The sequence below is a fragment of the Giraffa tippelskirchi genome, chromosome 6 (assembly GCF_054371585.1).
Source record: "Giraffa tippelskirchi isolate mGirTip1 chromosome 6, T2T-mGirTip1v1.2.pri, whole genome shotgun sequence".
Classification (NCBI taxonomy): Eukaryota; Metazoa; Chordata; class Mammalia; order Artiodactyla; family Giraffidae; genus Giraffa; species Giraffa tippelskirchi.
This window is the reverse complement of record NC_137280.1, coordinates 17,449,873-17,476,058: the sequence shown is the minus strand read 5'-3', so window position 1 is coordinate 17,476,058 and position 26,186 is coordinate 17,449,873. Positions and strand designations below refer to the sequence as shown.

Below are 26,186 nucleotides of genomic sequence, written 5' to 3'. Positions count from 1 at the left end.
TTATGGGTCCTTCTTTATGTCTGGATCATCTTGGCCAAAGAAAGGGGACAGACACTCCAGTCACCTTGGCCAGGCCATACGTGGTCTGTCCCTTCGGGGAAGCCTGAAGTCCTACCTGGGACTGGATGAAAAGCCATATCTAAGTCAGTACTGATATGTTACAAATTGCCCGTTCAAAATTACATTCTCTAATTAGCTTCATCAGAAATAAAATTGAATTTTTTTTCCTTTTTAATTTCAATCTGCTCCTTGTTTTTCAACTGGTTCTTAATTCAGGATTGAAGGAAAAGAGTGTTACCTATGGTCTCCTAACATCTTTCCTGCCCCTGCACCCTGACAGTGTCCTCTGCTACCCGTGGCTCCCTACCAGCTCCTCCCTGGACTGAGACCAGCCTGGCCTCCTTCCTCTCCCCCTTACCAAAGGTCATCTTCAAATGTCTCACTCCCTCAAGCGCCTCATCGCAGTTACACAGCCACTGAATTAACAGAAAAGTTCACACTAGCAGTGGGCTATCTCGCCAGTATATCACCTCTGTCTCTTGGGATTTGCAACCTCCTTGGAAGACACTGATGATCCTCTGCAAATTGCAAAACCAAAAACTGCAATTTGCTCTCCCAACTGAGAAATCCAGTTTTGGTCCAGGCTCCAAAAGACAGGGAGCAGATGTTAGGCTTCTTGACTCCCATATCCCCTCAAGAACAAAAGTTATAGTTTAATACTATTGTTGTCAAAAACATAAAAAAGGAGTTATCTGGAGAGTCAGGCATATTCCTGTATATATTATCATACCTCTTATCCTGGTCTTCTTGGCTGTCACTTGCTTTGCTTACAGACAGTAGCCTCTTGTCTCGAGGAACCTGAAATCATGATCAACCATCAGTCAGACTTACATAGATGCAACTGTGACCTTGTGCAGAGCTTGACACTAGCATAAGTAAAGAAAAGAAATGGAACATTCTCTGAAGAAAGGTGGCAAATTTGCAATGGCCAGGAGATGGTTAAAAGTGAGAAGCCTGAGTGGCAATGACAGTGGACCAGACACAAAACGGTGATGATCGATGTAAAGTCACAGCAATCCTGATTTTGCTGTGCTCTGCTGACACAGGCAGTTATCGCTGGACCTGAGCACCTCTTGAACCCTCCCTACCTTGGTTGGGCGTAGATGAGAGGAATCTCTGCTCTGGAGCAGACTGAAAGCATCTTGGAGCTACAAGTATCCCATTAAGGAACAGAGACCGACCCTCCATTGTGATGAGGGACTCTAGGCTGACATGCAGAGGGGAAACTGGGTAGTGGGCTGCACCGTTCAGTGGTGAGGCAACATCTAATACCTGGGCCACCTTTACCCACCCTCCCTACATAGCTCACGGCTTGCCTCCCACCCTTTTTCTTCTAATACACTTTTATTATGGACTTCCCAACTACAATGCCAACACATTACCTGAAAGATTATTGAAAAAGCGCTACTTGAGAGAAGGGATACCCCGACCAGCTGTGTTTCTGAGCATCATCTAATCACCAGATGGCACTAAGGATCGCTTATCTATCTCTACCACAGTTCTCAAATACATGAATAGTGGGTTTAAATTTGTTTGGCTGGTTGGATGTTTTTGATTTTTTTGTTTTTCAATTTTGTTTTTTCCCTAAATCTCCAGATCTTCCTTCTAGCCACACACTTTTGCACTGAAAATGCACCCTGCACTATTTTGACATAAAAGAGTGTTTTTGAGACATCTCTCTTTTCTGGACTCCTCTTGCAATCCTCATAGATGGTTCCCACTCACCCAGATGTGTCTGCAAGCCTGGCCAGCTGGGCAAGGGAGGCAACACAACAGGGTGGCTAAGAGTCCAGACCTCGACCTGATCGTTTGGGTTCAAATCTCAGCTCTACCACGAACTAACTCTGCCTCAGTTTCCTCAGCTGTAAAAATGGGAATAGTGGTAGTTCTATACCTCACGGGGTGTTTAGTAAAATTAGAAGAGTTAATTTTTTAAGAGCACTTAGCGTGGAAATTTATAAGCATTTTGTTAAATAAAAATAAAGTAAATCAATTTTAAGTCCTTCATGCACATATCATTGTTGAGGGTCTACAGAGTAGCAGCATTACTACATGCTAAACAAGAAATGAAATGAATAAAACAAAACTCCAATCATCTACTGAAGATGACAGATAATCACAAAATTTTAATACCAAGCACACCCATGTTCACAGCAGCATTATTCACAGCAGCCAAAAGGTGGAAATGACTCAAATGTCCATCTACAGATGAATGAATAAACAAAATGTGTTTTATATATATATACACACACAATGAAACATTATTCAGTCTTAAAGATGAAATTCTGATACATGCTATAATATGAATGAGTCTTAAAGACATCACACTAAATCCCATGTGACTCAGATCCATCCACTTCCCTGTGGAGGCCTGCCTCCTGGCTCAGCGCCCCAGCTCTTTTGCCTGGGCTACTGCATCAGTTTAACTGGTCTCTCTTCTCCTTCTCTTAGTCCCTGCAAATCCATTCTGGCTCCATTAAGAAGAACCAGAGTGATCTTTCAGTCTGACCCCACCGTGCCTTCAGATTTCCTCCCTCTGAGCCACCCTGAACCATGTTTACTTTTGGCTTCCCAAAGACTATCCTTCTTAGAGAAACTGAGACCTCTGAACTCAGGCCCTTTCCTCGAGTCTAGACTCACCACCATACATCCTTACCTGAATATCCTACAAGCACTTCAAACTCAACATAAAATTATCCTTTTCCCCAAAGCCCTTCATCTGTACTCTGCCTTGGTTAATCTGAGAATCAACTGAGCTATTGTGATTCTAGTTATAGGGTTCTCTCATCAAATCTCTCTCTCTCTCTCTCTCACACACACACACAGACACACACACTCACAAACAGAATCAGTTGCCAACTTTTATTCAAACAAATACTCAATGATCTCCTGAACATACTGCTTTGTTTCTGAGTTGCATGACTGACTAAATAGAGTGGCTGATTTAGGAAGAACCTCACAAATGCTGACCCAGGGAACAGCTACCATTAGGTCTTACTTTAGGGCTTCATTCTTTTTTATCTGGACAATCGCAACAACCTGTTCAAGTGATTCTCTGCGCATAATCCATCTCCCTGCTGCTGCTATTGCTGCAACACATGTAAATCATTTCTCCAATCTACCAGGCCAATGTTCAAAATCCTTCAGTAATACAGAAAATGATGTCAAAGAATAATAGAAAAATTACAGGATATTTCATTTTCTTTAAGCTTCTATCCATTTTCTATAATGTATATAAACTGAAAACAAAAGGCTTTACTTTTAAATTAAAAATAAAAAGACTTTTTTCTAAAATTTCTACAGCTTATGAATATTTATTAAATCATTTATTCACTCATCCATCTAGCAAAAAACAAGGCCATGTACCTAGCCCTGCACTCCCTCTTGGGGGAATAAAGCCCAGCCCATCAGCACAGTCACTTCCAGAAGGAGTCGCTGCCTTCCTAACCAACCTTGCCTGCCCTCCCCCTCACTCACTCCCACAGTTCAGCAAGGCTGATTCCTTGGATTTCACTGAATGCATCCTGGAGTTTGACCTCCCACGTTTTCTCATCTCCTGTTTGCTTTGCCTAAAATGCTCCCTCTCCGTATGCCTACCTGAAAAACTCTCCTCTGCTTCCCCGTAGAATAGGCACTGCTTCCTGTGTCTTATGTCTCCTGCATTGGCAGGCGGGTTCTTTACTGCTAGCACCACCGGCTTCAGTCCATGGGGTCACAAAGAGTCGGACATAATTGAGCGACCGAGCACGACTCTGGAAAACCTGAGCTTTCTGGAAGGCTGGCACATCCTCCTCACTGCACCTGGAGCACATCACTTTCATAGTATTTACTGCCATGCACTGCGCTTATAGGTTTACGGGACTGTTACAGACGTCCTGGACTGTGACCTCACTAAGGTCTTAAACTGGGTCCCATCTGCCTTTGGATATTCAACCCACCCCCCTAATATCTATCACCATTGCTGTAAGGTCATGGTGAATTAGCATTTGTTAGATGGATGGATGAATAAACGGATGACCAAACGGTTAGACAAACAAACAAACATCTTGGTTTCCAGCAGTACCAGGTCAACAGAATAGAGAGGAACCAACTGGCCAGGGAAGAATACTTTCACCAGAGCTAGAATCAGATGATTACGAATCACTAGCTTCTTCAGGGGAAAAGTAAAATAAGCTAAAGTAAATCAAACCACATAAAAATAACAAATGAAATCTGTCACATTTTTATGTCATGCCTGAAATTAATCAAAAGGTTACAATTGATTTCAGAGCTGTTGTTGGTGAGTAGCTTGAACTGAATAGAGAACTAGACTAGTATCTGAGTCTTTAAATTATGACAAATTCTAGCATTTTGGTTATTTTTATAATAGATTTTATCTAAGCTTCAAATGCATATTTGAAAGTTTTGAGCCTACTTTCAAATGGATTCTATTAAAGCATTTTTTAAACAGGGTAGAGTGTTATGGACTGAATTGTATGCCTCCAAAGTTTGTATGTTAAAACCCTAATCTCCAATGTGACTATACTTGGAGATAGGGCCTGTAAGGAGGTGGTTAAGATTAAATGGGCCTTCCCAGGTGGCGCTAGCGGTAAAGAATCCACCTGCCAAAGCAGGAGACACAAGAGACGTGGGTTTGATCCCTGTGTCAGGTAGATCCCCTGGGGTAGGAAATGACAAACCACTCCAGTATTCTTGCCTGGGAAATCCCATGGACAGAGGAGCCTGGGGGGCTACAGTCCATGGGGCTACTTAGTTGGACACAACTGAGCGGATGAGCACCTAAGGTTAAATGAGTTTCTAAAGGTGGGGCCCTAATCCAAGAGGACTGACGCCCTTCTAGGAAGAGGAAGAGATGCCAGGAGCGTGTGTGCACAGAGGAAATGCCACGTGAGGCCACAGCAAGAAGGGAGCCATCTGCAAGATGGGAAGGAAGCGAGGCCCTGCCAGAAACCAAGACTGTCAGCACCTTAGTCTTGGACTTCAGTCTCCGGAACTGTAACAAAATAAATTTCTGTTGTTTAAGGCCCCCAGTCTGTGATATTCTGTCACAGCAGCCCAAGAAGACTAACTGAGACAGTGTAATGACATAGATATTGGGCATGTACAGGATTGCCCTGGGACCTTTGTAAATTCCACTTAGTTGCCTGAGCTGAAAATATAAGACCTGATCAGTGAGTCACTGCAATGATCCTATGGGGACAGTTTTAAAATACAGGTGGAAAGACTTTGAAGTGGATAAAATATTACACCAAGGTACACTTGTGCAGTTTCCAAGGACAGGGACCACCATTTCTTTTGAGTGCCTGCTCCGTGTCCCACACATTCCTCTCTCTACTGTCCCGAGGGGTGATGTACTCCAACCTCAGCAGTGAAGGGAACATGGTATGTTTTACAAAAAGAATCAATTTTTATTTCCAAAGAGGTATAAAAAGTCTATAGAATTTAAATGATACCGCAGTAGCAATTGCTATAGTAATCTGACTTCTCCAAGTTTATACTCAAACAAATAGAATCTCTAATTCTTTTTCCATTAACATTTTACTTTACTACAGAAAGAAAGTCCATTCTCAAAGTATATTTAACTTTGTTATAACTTTACTACCAGCATATACAAACTGTAAACAAGAGAGGGCTGACTGAGGCCTGAAAATGATCATTTGCACACAGAGTTTTTAGAAACAAGGCTAATTCTTTAATGTTTAAAGTTTCAAGCAAAAATATAGTGAAGCTTGTGGGAAATAAATGAGCTATGTAACTCTGCTAGTCCACACAGTCTTAGAAAACATTTTATTGGAATATTTTATATCCTAAATTAATAAATTAATCTTGGAAAATACATATTCAACAGTAGGAGTTTAGACTTGTTTACAGATTGAGGTTTTATTGGGGGGGGTGGAAGCAAGTAGTGATGACTATTTACTTATTTATTTGAAGTCTGGTTGATGTACAATGTTATATAAGTTTCAGGAGTACAACACAGTAATTTCCAGTTTCTGAAGATTATACTACATCTAGTTATTATAAAATATTGGTGATATTCCCTGTGTTGTACAGTTTATCTTTGTAGCTTATTTATTTTATACACAGCAGTTTGTAACTTTTAATCCCCACCCCAAACTTGCCCCTCCTCTCTTCCGTATCCCCGCTCAGTCGTGTCCGACTCTTTGCGACCCCATGAATCGCAGCACGCCAGGCCTCCCTGTCCATCACCAGCTCCCGGAGTCTACCCAAACCCGTGTCCATCGAGTCGGTGATGCCATCCAACCATCTCATCCTCTGTCGTCCCCTTCTCCTCCTGCCCCCAATCCTTCCCAGCATTAGAGTCTTTTCCAATGAGTCAACTCTTCGCATGAGGTGGCCAAAGTATTGGAGTTTCAGCTTCAACATCAGTCCTTCCAATGAACACCCAGGACTGATCTCCTTTAGGATGGACTGGTTGGATCTCCTTGCAGTCCAAGGGACTCTCAAGAGTCTTCTCCAACACCAGAGTTCAAAAGCATCGATTCTTCGGCGCTCAGCTTTCTGGTAACTACCAATTTGTTCTCCATATCTGAGTATGTTTCTTTTTTGTAATATTCACTGGTGTGTTTTTATTTTTTAGATTTCACATATAAGTGACATTATATAGCATTTGTCTCTCTCTGACATTTCACTAAACATAGTATCTTCTGAGTCCATCCACGATGTTACAAATGGCAAGTTTTCATTTTGTATGACTGACTAGTATTCTACTGTGTATGGGTGTGTGTGCACACACACATACACACCACATCTTTATCCATCCATTGATGGACACTTAGGTTGCTTCTATATCTTAGCAATTGTCAATAATGTTGCTATGAACAGTGAGGTACACATATCTTTGTGAATTAGTGTTTTGGGTTTTTTCTAATATATATCTCAGAGTGGAATTGCAGGGTGATATGGTAGTTCTATTTTTAGTTTTTTGAGAAACCTCTGTTTTCCAGTTGTTGAACCAATTTACATTCCCACCAACAGCGTAGGAGGGTTCCATTTTCTCCATATACTCAAATTGAGTTTTATGTAAACTCCCTACGCTGTATCTTAAAATATTTATGAAAGCAGAATTTCAACTTTCCTTTTAATATTAATAATGTGCAAAAGGAGAGGCAATCTAGGTACTATATTTACTAATACTTTATCCTTTGAACCTATGGGAAATTAAATTCTTTCCTAAATTACTAATGAGTTTTGTTTCAAGGTATATTTCTCTTTTTCATTAATATGAAAGAACTGTCATCTAATAAAGATATCTGAAATTATGTCCATTTGACAGTAATGGAATAAAATCTGTTTTTAAAAAATAAGAACAATATGTTTCTTCAAAATTATCTTAATATATTTCTTCATAGTCATATAAAACTATTACTAACATATTTGCTTAATGAAGTTATAAAGGTTACCAAAAAATTTTAATGACCCAAGTGATTAAATCATAGTCACTTTAATGATATGTTACCAGATTTTAAAGGTTAATGAGTGTCAAGCTTAACTCTTTTTTATAATAAATAAAAATTGCTTTGCAATTTTTATTTCGAGAGATGAGATCATTTCCAAACATTGAGTATTAACACAAAAGTCTAATAAATCTAAACCCTCAAGAAATAGCCTAGAACATGAAACAGTCTAACATGATAAATTCTGTACCATCCTCAATACATTCTGAAAATGTTCACCCCAAAATGTTTAGAAATCATCCTTATGTTTTTCAAATTAGCTTCTCAGTCAAACAGGATTAAAGTATATCAAACAGCCACAAACAAAAGAAGAAACGAAAGCCTGCCAAGAAACCGTCTTCGTTTTTCAGACTCAGTTGTTTTCAGGTGCTTCCTGTTCATTGTAGGAAACGGCCCTACTTGCATGAAGTGGAGATGAGACCCTACATCCTTTCATGTGGACCCCAGTTCCCAAAGGTAAAGCCCCTTTTTGCTAGGTCACGAGTCATGTTGGGAATTGTACACCTTCACAAGAGAGCTGTGAAAACTGCCAATTCCAGTTCTCTTAGTAAGAGGGGAATGTCAGTCTAGACTGGCAAAGGCGCAAGTGGAACGCCTTTCCTTTATTTCTCCAGCACTTTCTAACCACAAAAGATGCATTTATTTGAGTCAATAATATCCTCATTTAAAATAGCCTGGATGGGCCAACCTATCAGTTACTCATACCTTGTATTGGGTTGGCAAAATGTTGTTCATAACAGCTTACAGAAAAACTCAAACCAACTTTTTGACCAACCCAATATCTCATCTTTAATAAGCACAACTTGGGGCTTCCCTGGTGGCTCAGATGGTAAAGAATCTGTCTGTAGTGTAGGAGACCCACCCGGGGTTTGATTCCTGGGTCAGGAAGATCCCCTGGAGAAGAGAATGGCAACTCATTCTAGTATTCTTGCCTGAAAAATTCCATGGACAGGGGAGCCTGGCAGGTTATAGTCCATAAGGTCGCATAGAGTCAGACATGACTGAGAGACTAACACACACACACACACACACACACACACACACAAGCACAACTTGGCTTGGCTTTAGTTTCTCTCCCCACAGAGGAAGCCCTCCTTAGTGTTTTATAGAGAAAATCAGAGGAAGCTGGAAAAGGAATGAATAATTTTAGAGAATGTTGGTGAAAGAGTAGGCCTGGAGGGTCAGTGCCAGAGTTGACACTGGTGTTGGTGTTGGTGAGAGATCCTTGGAAAGCATGAAAACTCTGGTTTAGGAGACACACAGGAGACAGCATAACTTGCAATGGTGGAGACTGCTGGAAGGAAACAGGAACTGGGATGCAGGAAGGAAGGAGGAAACCGAGACTGACACTTAACTAAAATAAAATTCCTCTTGTGTGATTTTCTCATGATGGAGGGAGAGGGCAAGAGGAGGATTTAGTTCTTATTCTAAAGAGTTGTGCCCAACTAGCAAAATAAACAGAGCCATTTTCACCTTTGTGCCAATCCCAGCATAAGCCCAGGTGTTGACAATCAAATCAGGCAATAAATATCCTCAACCAGTAAATACTTGTTGACTTATTACACTTCAATGGTTCTAAGGAAGCAGGTCATACCAGATATAGTCCTTTATAGCAGAGACAGACCAATGTTTGTTGTTCGATTTTCTGAAATACTCCTGTTTTGAAGGTACCTATGACAAGTCTGAGCGACTGAACTGAACTGAACTGAACTGATGACAAGTATTTTTGTAATACAAGTGAATTACATTCATTTTGTTTTAAGGGTTTTTCAAAATAAATACTGAGTGCTCAGTGAAACAAAAGGAGACAGATTTTGGAATTGCTGCAAAAGTCTACCATAAAAGCATCCATTGGTATATTTCTTACAAAAGTGAAAAATCTAGAAATCCTGATGTTTCTTATAAAATGCAATATCTAAAAGCAAACTAGGGAGTTCCCTGGCACTCCAGTGGTTAGGACTTGGCACTTTTACTGCTGCTTTCACTGCCATGGGGCTGGGTTCAGTCCCTGGTCGGGGAACTAAGATCCTGCACATCACAAGGTTCAGCCAAAAAATTAATAAATAAAAACATAAAGGTTCTCATTATTTCATTTATTTATTTCATTTTATTAATTTATTTATTTTTGGCTACACCATGCATCATGAAGGATCTTAGTTCCCCAACCAGGAATGGAACCCACACCCCCTGCAATGGAAGCACAGTCTTAACCACTGATCGCCAGGGAAGTCCCACATTACTTAATTTTAAAATAATAGAAATAAAAGCAGCTTCAATGCCCCCAAACAGCAACGACTAAATTACGGTACAGCCACACAATGCAATATTCTTTATTCACCAAAAATCATATATTAAAAATGGCGCAAAGAAGTACTGCAATATGATATGAAGTAGGAATTAAATGTGAAAGTAAAAGTCGCTCAGTTGTGTCCAACTCTTTGGAACCCATTGACTATACAGTTCATGGAATTCTCCAAGCCAGAATACTTAAGTGGGTAGCCATTCCCTTCTCCAGGGGATCTTCCCAACCCAGGGATTGAACTCATGTCTCCTGCACTGCAGGCAGATTCTTTACCAGTTGAGCCAAAAGGGCAGCCCAAGAACTCTGGAGTGGGTAGCCTCTCCCTTCTCCAGTGGATCTTCCCCACCCAGGAATCAATCCCAGGTCTCCTGCCTTGCAGGCATGAAATGTAGATACTACGCATGCTTGTAAACAGAGGGCACACAAGTAAGTATCTGAAAAGGAAAACTCCCTCTGGGCAGGGGTGAGGTTGGGCTTCATAGACGGGAAAGCAGGGAAGCAATGAGATAAGGAAGAGGCTGAGTTCCACAGTGAGTGTGGAAATACCCTTGGTTCTCTGGCCTGGGACGAAGAATTTGTCGTGTCTGCCCACAGAGAGGGGTGGTCCTAGGGGCCGAGAGTGGAGGGAGGCGGGGCTCCGCGGTCTACCTTGTAGTAGTCGTACAGCAGGCCAAGGGCGGCCGCGCTGTCCTCGTCACCGTTGATGCTCATCATTGCCTTGGTGGCCGCCGTCAGGGGGTTCTCCAAATACGACTTCCAGGCTTCATCCTCACTGGTGTAGGCTCTCCGGGTATTAAATGGAGGGTCGCTGGGCATGGGCACTAAGGCCACCAGTCGTTTATTACTGCGAAAGCAAGAGAAATGCGAGACTCATGATCAGAGAAGTGTTATTTTTTCCCACTAAATGTACACGTGGAATAAAAATAGGCACGTTATTAGGTTCACTTGTACTTCCCCAGAATGGAAGAGAACGAAGATTGAGACTAAAGTGATGGCCATGTCAGACTGATAAAGCCACTGATGTATTTCTTGACTGTCCAGGAGAGGTAATAATGCCTTTAAAAGGTAGTGTAGAAGTAGTTAAGTTGACTCCCTTCACACTCGGCTTTTCATAACCAATCAGTTCAGGAGCCAAATCATTTTATTTGATTATCTTTCATTAACATATATTAGAATGAAACCCTGGGAGGGAACAGGTTTCATTTAATTCTGTAAGTTCTAGTGTATAAATATGTGCCACACATTAAAAGTAATTGGCATGTCAATGGCTGTTAAAAAACAGTTTTATCTAGTGTAATTTACAGTATAACTGCTAGCAAATTATAGACCAATCCAAGTCCCTTAATTTAAAAGGCAATAGAAGCTACAGAAATAAGGTACAAGGCGTACTGCAGATATGATGCATCATACAGATGCGAAACAACAGGAAAGAGATGAACTCTGTACATGAGTCCTGCGTTCCACGGGATCCTACTATATTTAAAGGACATCGAAGCTACAGATCATAAAAGATCATCACAGAAGGTGAGGACGGCACCTGGAGAATCTTCAGCAGACAAGAGGGGTTGAAGTTGTTTGTCAATCTTAACCAAGCCAAACTCAGGTAAAGCGGCAAATGATCATCAAAGCAATTTCTCAAGGAGGATTCGATAATAACTCAAGTACCTGGTGGCTCAGACGGTAAAGAATCTGCCTGCAATGCAGGTGACTCACCTGGGTTTGATCACTAGGTCGGGAAGATTCCTTGGAGAAGGGAATGGCTATCCACTCCAGTATTCTTGCCTGGATAATTCCATGGACAAAGGAGCCTACCGGGTTATAGTTCACGGGGTTGCAAAGAGTTGGACACGACTGAGTGACTTTCACTTTCACCCCTAAACCACCACAGTCCTCAGAAGCACACCCCAGGCTTGTTCATTGAAATGAAATCAGAAAGTAGCAATGAGACATTGTATTTCAGTAACACCTGGGTCTGCTCAGGGTAACGTGACACAGACAAGCAGCAGGATTGCAAAGGCAGCATGTAGGCCGATCAGTGGAAATTCATCCAGCAAGAGCCTTCCGATGGTCATTCAGTAAAGACAAACCTTTTTGCTGATATTCCTGCAGGGCCCTCTAATGGTAGATGGTCTTCCAGCTCACTTTGTGGTGGAAAATTGGTGTGAACTCACAACAAAGGCTGTGTTGAGGGCCCTTTGTGGAGGCATGGTGTCATGCATCGGTGGAGGGTCAGAAAATGACACTGACATTGGTGACATATATTGGGGGGTGGGGGTGGGAAATCCGCATGGAGCAGAGTGGAATTTTAGATGGTCTCCAAATTTTGGATGGTTTGAACTCTTCGTGCCAATGGCTTGGTGGAACTGATTGGGAGGAAGGAGAAAATAATGACCCAACTGTACCTGAATTGCATTAAAAGGGTAAAAACCAAGTTTCTGGAAGTAAACGAGAAAACCCTGGTGGAAGGCCTTTCTAACCATTCAGCTGTGTGGTGACATGGAGCAGCGCAGGCTCTGGAAGTGAGTCTCTGTTCACTGTTTATTCACTGTTTACAGAGGAGGAACAGTGCCTGAGATTCGGTTTCTTCGTGCCTTACATAAAGACAACCCACTCCAGTATTCTTGCCTGGAGAATCCCATGGACAAAGGAGCCTGGCAGGCTACAGTCCGTGGGGTTGCAAAGAGTCAGACACAACTGAGCAACTAACACACAACACACATTTTTAGTTTCTTAAGGAACCCCCATACTGTTTTTTCCTTAGTGAAGTGAGTGAGTGAATGGCAGCAAAGAAGTACTGCAGTATGATATGAAGTAGGAATTAAATGTGAAAGTGAAAGTCGCTCAGTTGTGTCTGACTCTTTGCGACCCCATGGACTGGATAGTCCATGCAATTCTCCAGACCAGAATACTGGAGTGGGCGGCCTTTCCCTTCTCCAGGGGATCTTCCCAACCCAGGGATTGAACCCAGGTCTCCCACATTGCAGGCAGATTCTTTACTATCTGAGCCACAAGGGAAGCCCAAGAATACTGAGTGGGTAGCCTATCCCTTCTCCAGTGGATCTTCCCTACCCAGGAATCGAACCAGGATCTCCTGCATTGCAGGCGGATTCTTTACCAACTGAGCTACCAGGGAAGCCCTTTTTCCTTAGTGGCTGCACCAACTTACATTCTCACCAAGGATGTAGGAGGCTTCCCTTCTCTCCACACCCTCTCCAGCCTGTAGATTTTTTGATGACAGCCATTCTGACTGATATGAATGGATAACCAACAAGGACCTACTGTATATAGCACAGGGAACTCTGCTTAATATCATGGAACAACCTAATTGGGGAAAGAATTTGAAAAAGGATACATGTATATGTATAAGTGAATCACTTTGTGGTACAACTGACACTAACACAACATTGTTAACCAACTCTACTCCAATATAAAACACAAAGTTAAAACACAAAGCACAGCAATGCCTACCCTACTAACCTCACAGTGTGACTGTGAGAACCCAATAAGATAATGGATAAAACAATTGTAAACCGAACAACAATAACAAGTATTACTCTCACGGCACAGTTCTATATTCCTATAAAGTTTGAGGGCATAGCAACTTTTGGTTATAACGCAGAAGTGCTACAGGTAATCATTAATTAAGGGAGTCTGAAGTTGTTCACTTGGCTATTTTCCATAAGAGCCCAACAGACACCAAATATCATGCTATATGTGGAGGATGTGATAGCAAAGGACACGGGCACTGCCCTGTAGCCCACGTAGCCTGCAGTCCAGGAAGGGAAAGCAAGCACCAGTGTTACATGAGTGATGAATGTGAGAAATGAACTGTGTCATGAGTGAGGGTTTATGACAGAGGGGACTAACCTAGCCAGAGGGTCCAGGAGGAAGCAAAGTTCCCACAAAGACCTGAAGGAAAGGCAGGAGAGTGCTGGTCAGTGGTGAAATGGGCAGATGTGAGAAAAATTGTTTTTAAGTGAAGAGTGTATTGGTAATGCAAAACAATGGATTTTCTGACAAAAGGAGCACATTTGTTCATTTTGGAGAGTCCAAGAAATTCACATATTTTATATACAATGGCGTATTAGTCATAAAAAAAAGAATGAAATAATGCCATTTGCAGCAACCTAGATGGACCTAGAGACTGTCTACTAAGTGAAGTAAGTCAGAGAAAGACAAATACCATATGATATCCCTTATGTGTGGAACCTAAAATATGACACAAATGAACTTATCTACAAAAGCAGAAACAGACTCACAGACATAGAGAACGGACTTGTGATTGCTAATGGCAGCGGAGGTGGGGGAGGGATGGAGTGGGAGTTAGGGGTTAGCAATGCAAACTAGTACATAGAGAACGGCTAAACAACAAAGCCCTACTGGATAGCAATATCTTGTGATAAACCATAATGGGAAAGGATATAAAAAAAAGAATGTATACGTATATGTATAATTGAATCTCTTCGCTGTGCAGCAGAAACTAATACAACATCATAAATCAACTACTCTTCAATGTCAAAAAAAAAATAAAGAAATTTACACATTTTGATTTAACAATAAAACAGCATTTCCATATTGTGGACATTACTAATCACAGAGGATAGAGTTGGTTTTAGAGACAGAATTTTGGTGGACTCCTAAGGGTCTGTAAGTGGGAGAAATGAAGTCTCTGGGAGGACCAAAAAGGCAGTGCTGGTGGGCCGCGTGGGGCAGTGCCATTACACCCCTCCCAGTCACTTAGTAGAAGCCAACCTGGGTGCCTGGTCTGCAGCCTTCACTTAGAGGGCAAAATAGAGGGATCTGAACCCCAATTGCTGCCCAGGAGTGCCCACGCATCATGTATACTTCCTAAAACCGGCTGGCAGGAAGGAAGAGCTTTACGTTACTTGTAGTGACCTCACCATTGGAAAAGATGGGGATTTGACTCTCCTTACTTAAGAAAAGCGGGGAGGCGGGGTGGGGGTGGGTTGGGGGTGGAGTGTTAATTACAACACTGGCTAATTTCCAAAATTTAGCAGGCAGCACCAGGGTGAAGGATAAGAGCCAACTCTTGATTTACACTAAGTAGCCTCCTCATTCACTGGAGAGACTTTTCCCTTGAGTCTTCCTTTTTCTCCCTCCTGCTGAGTCTCCTGGATTACTGATTTCATATGTTCCCAGCACAAATGTTCACTCATAAATCTAGATTCATCAGCTTTTCTATGAAGAAATGCTTAATGAATCCTTACATGATCAATAGAAAAAAATATTCCGGGAAAGTACAACCTTGCTAGATGTTTCTGTTCACATTTTTTGATGGCCAAAGGAGTTTTATGCTCTTCCCTTTAACTGCATAATGACTTTTTTTTTTTTTTCCATAGATTCTAATCTCTCCGGTACAGAGCACCGTTGAATAAAACTTGGTTTAATAAAAACAGAACAATCTCTCTGGTACACTGAGCAAAAATGTAGGCTTGCAAAGAAAGGAAAGTTTTCATAGAACAGCTTTTACCAAAGTTTGGAACACTTTCTGAAGGTGAGTTTCATCATTGCTCTTTTGGAATGGTAGTTCGAATCATGCGCCGGTCAGTTTTTTAAATATCCTTTCAGTAGCTTTAGGTGTGCAATTTTCTGATTTGCCTTGAAAACAGAATACATCAACTATAAACCTGATCCTTGTTCTTCCTTGGAAAAAAGTTTACATTAGCACCTGAATATTCCCAGCAAGGCTAAAGGCCTTGTTAGATCATAGTTATTTTTTTTTTCTCTTTCATTTGTTTCTTTAATCCACTACTTCATTTTGTTGATGCTGGGAGAAAAACTAACAGATGAGTGAGTCATCAGCTGAAGTAGTGAAAGAGGGGGAGCATTCATGAGACTGAGATCATAATCAACAGGTCAAGAAAAACTCCAGATCACTCTACCACAACCTACCATGCCCTGGGGCATTAGTAAGAGTCTAACAGAGGGAATGCTTTGCTGGGGAGAAGCATACAGAACTTAACACATAATGCCTTCACCTCCTAAAAATTGTGCAGTAATAGTCAACACATGCAGACATAAATTCGTTTCACTTGGGACCACAGAAAACCAGGACAGTTAAGTTTTCACGTCAAATTATCACTTTCAATTCATTTCTTGCCATTCATTAAAAAAAAAAAAATTCGTAGAAGAACTGTAGTCTTTCTTTGTGGGGAGGGTTGTTTGGGAGCTTTTTGCCTTCATCTAGGGGGAGAATGGTTAAACTCCAGTTTTAATCTCAGCTCTGTCAATTTCTGAATTTGGATGAGGTACTTTATTTCTTCAAGGCTTGTTTCTTCCTCTGTATCATATCAGACTTACAGTGTTGTTCTAAAGGAAAACTCAGATATTCACATACAAGGAGCCTGGTACATTACAGATCTCCAATAAATAATAGTTAGAAGTATTCTCTTTAGAACTGATTCTATTAATGACCTCCGCTCAAAATCCAACAGACAGCTCTCTGTTCTTAATCTCCTTGGATTTTCTTGACCATTTCTCTCTTCTGTAAAATCTTGCCTGGCCTGGCTTCTAAGATACTGTACAAGGGCAGTTCTCCTCTGTAGCCAAACATTCTTTTCCAATTGCTACTCTGCATGCATGAGAAGTCACTTCAGTTGTGTCTGACTCTTTGCAACCCTATGGACTGTAGCCCACCAGGCTCCTCTGTCCATGGGACTCTCCAGGCAAGAATACTGGAGTGGGCTGCCATGCACTTCTCCAGAGGATCTTCCCAATTCAGGGATCAAACCCCCATCTCTTACATCTTCTGCGTTGGCAAGCGGGTTCTTTACCACGAGTGCCACCTGCAAAGCCTAAGTTCTACTCTCCTCTTCCTGTTCTCTAACTCTCACCATTCCTGGGCCCTTGGTTCTTTTCTCTCCATTGTTGATTCACATGGCTTTCATTCATCCTCTACTTTCATGTCTAACAGACATGTATCACCTAAAAGCCAGTTCTGCCTTCTCTCTTAGATGTCCTGTTGTCAACTTAAACTCAATCCAGAACTAAGGTAATCATCATTTCTCAGTAGAGCACACCTCATCATCACCTGTCCCTAGTTATCGAGAGCCAAGTCTTATACACTGGTTTAAAATATAGACTCTGTGGGCAGGGAGGTGGAAGCGGACACCCATGGCTGATTCACGTCGCTGTATGGCAAAAACCACCACAATACTGTAAAGTAATTAGCTTCCAATTAAAATAAATAAATTTAAAATAAAAAGTAAAATAAAATATAGACTCTGGAGCCAGATGGCCTGGGTGTAAATCCTGGCTGCACCGCTTACTAGCTGTGTAACCTTGGTTGAGTTAGTTAACCTTTCCGGGCATCAGTCTCCTCACCTGTAAAACTGAGATGTACTCCCAAATGAAACAGAATAATAATATCCACTCTCTAGGATTTTCTCAGAATTAAAATTGACACAGTACAAAAGTCTCATGTGTGTTAGCTATTATACTTTCTCTTTGTCCTTTATATGGAGTCAGTCACCATAACCACGATCACAGTTTTAGTCTTATCTCTTCATGCCTCCAAGTGGTCTCATTATCCTTCAGCTTTCCCCACCTTCAACCCCTACTGAAGCCCTGTGGAATCACCTTCTGTAGTTAATTACTTTCAAGAGTGTCCTGTGTTTCTTCACCACCTGTAATATCGAGTCCAAAACCCTCCATCTGACACTTAGGATTCTCCATTATCAGGCCCCTACCTACTTCTCAAAATTTATTCCTACTTGCTTAATGTAAGGAGTTGAGCCATTTAGCTGAAGTTCTGCAGAGAAGCCCCATTTCTATATCCATGCTTTTGCTCAGACTGTTCCCCTGCCTGAAATTCCCTTCCTACTTCTCTCCATCTAAACTCTACTCTTAGCAAAGCCCAGCTCCAATATCCCATCTTGCAGAAAATACTCCTTGATTGTTCCTATTTGAGTTTTTAAGGGCTTCCCTGTACTACAAACAGAGAAGGCAATGGCACCCCACTCCAGTACTCTTGCCTGGAAAATCCCATGGACGGAGGAGCCTGGTGGGCTACAGTCCATGGGGTCGCTAGGGGTCGGACACGACTGAGCGACTTCACTTTAACGTTTCCCTTTCGTGCACTGGAGAAGGAAATGGCAACCCACTCCAGTATTCTTGCCTGGAGAATCCTAGGGATGGCGGAGCCTGGTGGGCTGCCGTCTATGGGGTCGCACAGAGTCGGACACGACTGAAGCGACTTAGCAGTAGCAGCAGCTGTACTACAAACTCCCACAGTATGTATATTATTTACTACATGTGCTGTGCTGTGCTCAGTTGCTCAGTCATGTCCAACTCTGTGACCCCATGGACTGTAACCCAGCAGGCTCTTCTGTCCATGGGGATTCTCTAGGCAAGAATACTGGAGTGGGTAGCCATGCCCTCCTCCAGGGGATCTTCCTGACCCAGAGATTTAACCCAGGTCTCCAGCACTGCAGGCAGATTCTTTACCATCTGAGCCATCAGGGAAGCCCAAGAATACTAGAATGGGTAGCCTATCCCTTCTCCAAGGGATCTTCCTGACCCAGGAATCGAACTGGGGTCTCCTGCATTGCCAGCAGATTCTTCACCAGCTGAGCTACCAGGGAAGCCCATTTACTACATATTCTACCAGTTAATTTTTACTATGCAAAGAATACCAATTACGGAGGGAAAACTGTTATTCAGCTGTTAGATCCACCAACTACACCAAGAAAGTGACATTCGTTAATCAAAAACCAGCAGTTCCCACACATAGTCCAGTCTATCCTACACCACGTCCCTGACCTGCCTTGGATTCCCAACCTGCCCGAATTCACTCAAAGATCTGCGAATCCCTCTTCTCAAACTTTGCACTGGCTTTCTTCTAAAAGCACCAGTCCCCACTCTATCTCACACACACACACACACACACACACCTCCCTGAGTTAAGGACAATACCTAGACACCTGGAGTGGTCCCAGGCACTTATCTCTTAAAAGGCAGCTAACACAGAGTCACCCATGAACCTTCATTTTCTTCCATCCACTTCATTTAAAAATCCTATAGATATTACCTTCAAAATATACCTAGACTGTGACCTCTTCTCACTATTCCACTGCAAGTATGCTGCTACAAGCCACCGTCATCTTCTACTTGGATTACCGCAATTGTCTCTGAGGTGGGCAACCTCCACTATGGGCTCCCAACAATGCTTGCCTCCTAGAACTCACAGCCTTGTGGAGTGCCCACCCACACTGTACCGGACTTTGATATGATCAATAGCAGATGGCAAAAGTGACAGTATGGCACTCCTCAGTTCAGTTCAGTCGCTCAGTTGTGTCCTACTCTTTGCGACCCCATGAATCGCAGCACGCCAGGCCTCCCTGTCCATCACCAACTCCCGGAGTTTACCCAAACACATGTCCATTGAATCGGTGATGCCATCCAACCATCTCATCCTCTGTCGTCCCCTTCTCCTCCTGCCCCCAATCCTTCCCAGCATTAGGGTCTTTTCTAATGAGTCAACTCTTCGCATGAAGTGGCCAAAGTATTGGAGTTTCAGCTTCAACATCAGTCCTTCCAATGAACACCTAGGACTGATCTCCTTTAGGATGGACTGGTTGGATCTCCTTGCAGTCCAAGGGACTCTCAAGAGTCTTCTCCAACACCACAGTTCAAAAGCATCAATTCTTCGGCGCTCAGCTTTCTTCACTGTCCAACTCTCACATCCATACATGACCACTGGAAAAACCACAGCCTTGACTAGAAGGACCATTGTTGGCAGAGTAATGTCTCTGCTTTTAAATATGCTGTCAAGGTTGGCCATAATCTTCCTTCCAAGGAGTAAGCGTCTTTTAATTTCATGGCTGCAATCACCATCAGCAGTGATTTTGGAGCCCAAAAAGTCTGATACTGTTTCCACTGTTTCCCCATCTATTTCCCATGAAGTGATGGGACCAGATGCCATGATCATGGCACTCCTAGAATTAGATAATGAAAGACTTCCATTTTGGTAAGTCGCTCCCTTTCTCTCTTTCTACTCTCTTATTCTGGAGAAACCAAACTGCCATATTACGGTGAGGAACCGAAGCCTTGACTAACAATTAATGAGAAACTGAAGACCACCACCAACATGTGAGGGAGCTTAGTACATCCTGCAGTCAAAGTCAAGTGCGAAACCAGTCATAGCCCCAAATGACAGCCTTATGGAGACCCTGAGCCACAACCATCTCCAGCTAAGCTACTCTTAGACTCCTGACCATCAGAAACTGTGTAAGATAATGTTTGCTCTTTTAGCTGCTAAGTTTTTAGATACTATGTTACCCAGCAACAGAGAGCTAATACTGTTTCTGAATAAACCTCCCTACTTTCACCATTGTCCCCCTCCTCCCTCCAGTCTATTCTCAACAAAGCAGCATCTAAAGAAATCCCATTAAGACATAAATCAGATCAGGCTACTCCCATCCTCAGTCCTATATCATCCCCATTTTCCTTAGAGGTCAAGGTCCTTCCAGTGGTCTTCCAGGTCCTACAGAACCTCTCCTCCCTTACTTCTCCCAGCTTCCCTCCTGGTCCTCTCTCCGCTTGTCATCCTCTGCCCTCATTCTGATCCTCTTCCTTGGCTCCACGTCTCTACCTTCGGGTCTTGGCTCCAGCTAGTTCATCTTCCTGGAATGTTCTTTCCCCCAGTATCCCTACATAACTCTCTCGCTGCCTCTAAACTTCTGCCCCGATCTCACCACAATGAGACTTAATCCTGACTACCTTTATTAACGCAGTGACCTGCCTCCACCCACCCTCGTTGTTGTTACTCTGTGACCCCAAAGACTGCAGCACATCAGGCTTCCCTGTCCTTCACCATCTCCTGGAGTTTGCTCAAATTCATGTCCACTGAGTCAGTGATGCCACCTATCCTAAAAATCTCAGTTCCTCCAAACTTGACATCTCCCTTATACAGCTTCTACTCTTTTTAAAAAAGTACTTATTTATTTGGCTGTGCTGGGTCTTAGTTGCAGCCTGCGGGACCCCCAGGTGTAGCATGTGGGATTTAGCTCCCCAACCAAGAATCAAACCATCACCCCCTTTCCAGCACTGGGAGTCTGAGCCACTGGATTACCAGAGAAGTCCCTTCTCCCTTCTTCCCTGGTAGTCACCATCTGCTCATACAATGTAGCCGACTTACTATGTTCTGTGTTCACCGTCTATCTACCCCTATGAGAATGTAAGCTCCACAGGATGGAGATTCTCTTTTTTTTTTTTCTTCATGGATGTATCACAGGCACTGAACAATACCTGCCACTCAGTTAAATTTGTTGAATGAGTGAATAAAAGTTCAGCTGAAGAAATGAAGTGTAAATTGGAGTTTAAAGCACTAGGAGGATCACAACGTTGTAAATCAACTATACTCCAATAAAACTCAATTTTTTAAAAAGGTTAAAAAAAGAGTAAAGTATTATGAATGGACTGAGGGAGCTATTTTTTCCATTTTGATAAAATCAGTTTATAGTATATTTGTAAATTGGTCATGAACTGTAAAGGGCTACACAAATGCAAGTTGCCTTCACTGTAAGAAGCAGAATTGTAAAATTAATTTACAAGTATTGATCCTAAAGTGTCCTTCTCTCACCTCTTAATTTTCACCTTCACATTAAACAAAATGAGGATTCATTCTTCTGTTCTCCTGAAATAAGAGCTGTGAGTGCATGCTAAGTCGCTTCAGTCCTGTACAACTCTTTGCAACGCTATGGACTGTAGCCCACCAGGCTTCTCTGTCCAAGGGATTCTCCAGGCCAGAACACTGAAGAGGGTTGTGGTGCCCTCCTCCAGGGCATCTTCCCAACCCGGGGATTGAACCCACGTGTCTTATGTCTCCTCCACTGGCAGACAGGGTCTTTACCACTAGTGCCACCTGGGAAGCCCCAAAATATGAGCTACACACTAGGAAATCAAGCAGATTTATGTGGAGACCAGAGGCAAAACTAGAGGAGGACTGAGCTCTACTCAGCAAAGGTCTGCGATTCGTGACCCTTCCCCCCTCCTGTTGTCTATCATTCCCAGCACTGACTTGAGGTGGGGACAAAAGAATTTTTCCACCTCTCTTTAGGAAGTGAAGTTTGGAACTTTCCAATTGGTCCAGTGATTAAGACTCTGCTTCTACTGGGGGGGGGGGGCCAGGGTGCCGGCGGGGGCGCAGGGGCGGGGCAAGTTCCATCCCTGGGAAGATCCTGCATGTCTTGCAACACAGCCAAAAGACAAAAAGTGAAGTTTTACTAGAGATTATCCTACTAAGCGGAGTAAGTCAGACAGACAAAGACAAATACCATATGATGTCACTTATATATGGAATCTAAAAATATGATACAAATGAACTTATTTACAAAACAGAAATAAACTCACAGACATAGAAAACAAACTTACGGTAACCAGAGGAGAAACGTAGGGGAGAGGAATAGATTAGAAGTATGGAATTAACAGATACACACTATATATATAAAATAGACAAACAAGGACCTACTGCATAGCACAGTAATAACCTATAACAAAAAAGAATCTGAAAAAGAATATCTATATATATGTATATATATTATACACACACACATATATATATACACACACACATATATATATAACTGAAACACTTTGCTGTACACCAGAAATAGAGTAAATCAACTATACTTCAATTAAAAAAAGATTCTCAGGATTTCATGCTATGTTCTCTGTCTCAATATCCCCCTCCTTCTCTCTGTTTCTCTCTCTCTCTCTCTCTTACACATACACAACCTTTATCTTGAGATTATATGAATTCTATTTTCCAAATAGAATGCCTCTTCTTATACTGAGTCTTCAGCACTTGGAGTTTAATCTTCATCCACTTCAATTTCTGGTAGCTGATTTAACGTCACTGCTTACTGACATATAATCACTTCAGCTTCTCAGCCAAAAAGACAAAAAAGACTATATTCAGATCCTAAACTTAAGGGCAAGATTTAAGAACTGACAATCACTCTTTCTTTGGAAATCCTGGCATTTTCTCCAGTAACAGAATATGAGTTTCAAATGGAAACTAATGAACCAACCATCCTGACCAGGGATAATGTCACAATTTAAATGCCAACGATGTTAGTCATTTCACTAGTAGCTACTTTCAATAACATCCCTCCTTTTGGTGCTTGCTAGAGGCAAATCACAAGAGACAACAGATACTTTCCATGTTGGAACAAGGGTTGAAATTGATTAGGAAGTTTCTACACTGAGCATTTGTCCTTAATGACTCTAACTTTTTGCCCTTGACCAAATCCATATATAAATCAAAGGAAATAAAATGAATCCAAAAGTCTGGGGTGACATCAATAGTCTTATGTTGAAGATGGTTATATTTGACAATGAGAATTTTGATTAATTCAGTGAAAATATTATAATGCTCTCATATAAAATGCAGATATGCATTTTATGCATATAAAATGCACAGTTCTTTAAAGTAAGTGGATTTTAAAACAAAACTTGTTTATTAAAATTAAGATAGCTTCATTTAAAATATATTAACTGCAGAATACACTGATCCATTGACTGAAGGTCTCTCTCACCCAGGCCCTAGGTTTGCTAGTGCCCATGGGCTACAGCCCGTGGGGTCACAGAGAGTCAGAAAGAACTGAGCAGCTGAGTATGCATGCGTACAAGCACGCTTCGTCCACCTACTAATTAATCAAGGACTCAGAGGATTAGGGATATAATTAAGAAGCAGCTGGAAAAGCACATCATCGAGCAGTAGAAACAAACAGGAGGAAAAAGATACCAAAATGGAAAGTAAAAGAAAGAGGACAAGAAAATAATTTTTAAAATGGAGAGAATTTGTAGAGCTTACAATCTATGAAGCAATTAAAAATGGTTAAAATTGTGTGTATGTAAATCAAAATCCAGAATAGTAACAAGGATCAGGGGTGAATTTCTGTTTCTTTTTCACTTTTCAAATAGTCTTTAATAATAAGTCACACATACTTATTGAGCCCTTACTATATGCCAGATAGTGCTCTAAGCCCTTGACATGGGTTAACACATTTTTTCTTTACTGGAGCCATAAAGTCGGACAAGGTAACCAAGCCCTTTACACAGACGTTGAACAAAGTGCTAAATTACACGCCTAGGGTCACGTAGCAGTCAGCTTAGACCAGGATGGCATCCCAGAGCCTGAGCTCTTAAGTATTCTTTTTCCTTGTTGTCAATTCTTGACTATGCTCTACTTTCATCATCCAAAAAGTTACTTGAAAAGAAGGAACTAGAAAACAGACCAGATAGAAGAGACCAATATGACAGGGGATTTTCTTACATGGAAGTAAATGAAACAATATCTAAATTCAAAGTTCTAGAAATATTGCACAAAGTGGAAGTCTATAAGCTCCTTGAAGACAAAGATTATGTGTTTTAATTATTTGTAGAATTCCAAGGTGCTGAAACTTTCTGTGGGGTACGTATTAGGCAGGTAACACAAATAAACTACATATGGAGAGGAATAGCCACTACACCTTATCCTTCTTTAGTTTGACACAGTTAGAGGCCATCTGTTTTTAAATATCCTGTAGAAAATGTTAAGTAATTGACATAATAAAAACATACATTAAATAATTAGGAAATATTAGAAACATTATTTTCAATAGTGACCAAAATTCAATTTTTAAGGGAAAAAAAATCATCTGAAAGCCAAATCAGCTTCAGAAATTAAAAAGAGAATCAGTTCTTTAGAGAAACTTGTCATGCTCAAATCTCCAGCAGGAAAAAAATAAGAAATAAAAAAATGAGAGCCTCTTAAAAGGCTACAGGACAGATTTCTATCTCGTGACCATTTCATGTGTTTACTTTTCCTTCAAAGATTTCCCTCAACTGAGACACATAATAATGTGTAGTCAATGTGAAAACAGAAATTTTGTGCAATTCTAGAAGACAGAAAGCAGAAGACTGGAATAGAGGAGAAACCAAAGTCAAGAGCGCTGCACCCCTACTGACTGCATAAGTGAAAACTGGTTTTCCCACTGAGTCTGGAAAACTCGAACTCAGAGTCTTCAGCATCTATAACCAAGTCAGTCATAGCAACTAGCTACGTGTTCACTTCTTGAATACAGAAGGGATCAGTCTTTGGAAGGGTCCTAGAACCAGAGAGAAAAACAACTTGGGAAAATGCCTAGAGTAATTTCAAACAACCAAATGAAACAAAGGGGGTTGTGGAAGGAGCACAGAGGGAGGAAATTCAGCTTTAAAACAACAAGAAGCCCCCCACCCCCACCCCGTGTCCTACCCTCAGCTTGCCCCCTTGGACTTCGCCTGTACCTTCGCAAAGGAAGCCTCCAGACACCCTCTGCACCCCTGAGCTCTCCTTACATGTAAGAGAACAGTCCACCCTAGGAACGAGCCCGCCTGCCAAGTTTTGATGCAGTATCCAAGTATCTACAATTATCTGAAAAGGCTTTGAAGATATGTCTTTCTTTTCCAACTACCAGTGTGAAGCAGGATTTTCTTCACCTATACTTCAAACAAAATAACATTTTGCAACACACTCAATGAAGCAGATATGAGAATCCAGCTGTCATCTATGAAACCAGACATTAAAGAGAATTGCAAAAATATAAATCAATACCACTCTTCTCACTAAGGGGCTTCCCTGGTGGCTCAGATGGTAAAGAATCTGTCTGCAATGCAGGAAACCTGGGTTCGATCCTTGGGTTGGGAAGATCCCCTGGAGGAGGGCATGGCAACCCACTCCAGTATTCTTGCCTGGAGAATCCTCATGGACAGAGCGACTGAGCACAACATAGCACTTCTCACTAAATTCCTCATTTTTGAAATTTTAATTAGTTTTCATTTTTTAAATGCTATGTTAATATGCAATGGGTTTATAATCATTATTTTAATTAAATAATAAAATATATTGTATATTTCTCATCTTTAATTTCTAGATTGGTAAACTGTAATATCTATATGTGTGTGTATACATACACACATATATCTATGATGGTGCTAGTGGTAAAGAACCTGCCTGCCAATACAGGAGACATAATGAGATGGCAGGTTCAATCCTGGGTTGGGAAGATCTCCTGGAGGAGGGCAAGGCAACCCACTCCAGTATTTCTGCCTGGAGAATCCCATGGAGAGAGGAGCCCAGCAGACTACAGTCTATATAAAACCCACACAAACACATGTTTTAGCGACTTCAACAATTTAAGAGTGTAAAGGGATTCTGAGAACAAACAGTTTGAAGATTGCTCTACTAGAAAATCACTAGAGAAAAATCATGGAAAAAAAATATATTGATCAATGAAACAGAAGTAAGCAAAAATAAAAATGACAAAATAACATGTGAAAAATAAGACCTTATAATTTCA

At 41.6% G+C, this 26,186-nt stretch overlaps 1 protein-coding gene across 3 annotated transcripts in view; it reads right to left on the bottom strand.

Annotated features, from left to right (window-relative positions):
• Positions 1–26,186, bottom strand: part of GRHL2 (grainyhead like transcription factor 2) — a 166,883-nt gene that overhangs the window by 109,897 nt on the left and 30,800 nt on the right. For all 3 annotated transcript variants that reach the window (XM_081503476.1, XM_081503475.1, XM_081503474.1), the window contains exons 2-3: positions 10,489–10,684; positions 791–858 (exon numbers count right to left, since the gene is read on the bottom strand). In XM_081503476.1, the coding sequence (XP_081359602.1) occupies positions 791–858; positions 10,489–10,656 (236 nt within the window). In that variant the 5' untranslated portion in view covers positions 10,657–10,684. The remainder of the gene's footprint in view (positions 1–790; positions 859–10,488; positions 10,685–26,186) is intronic.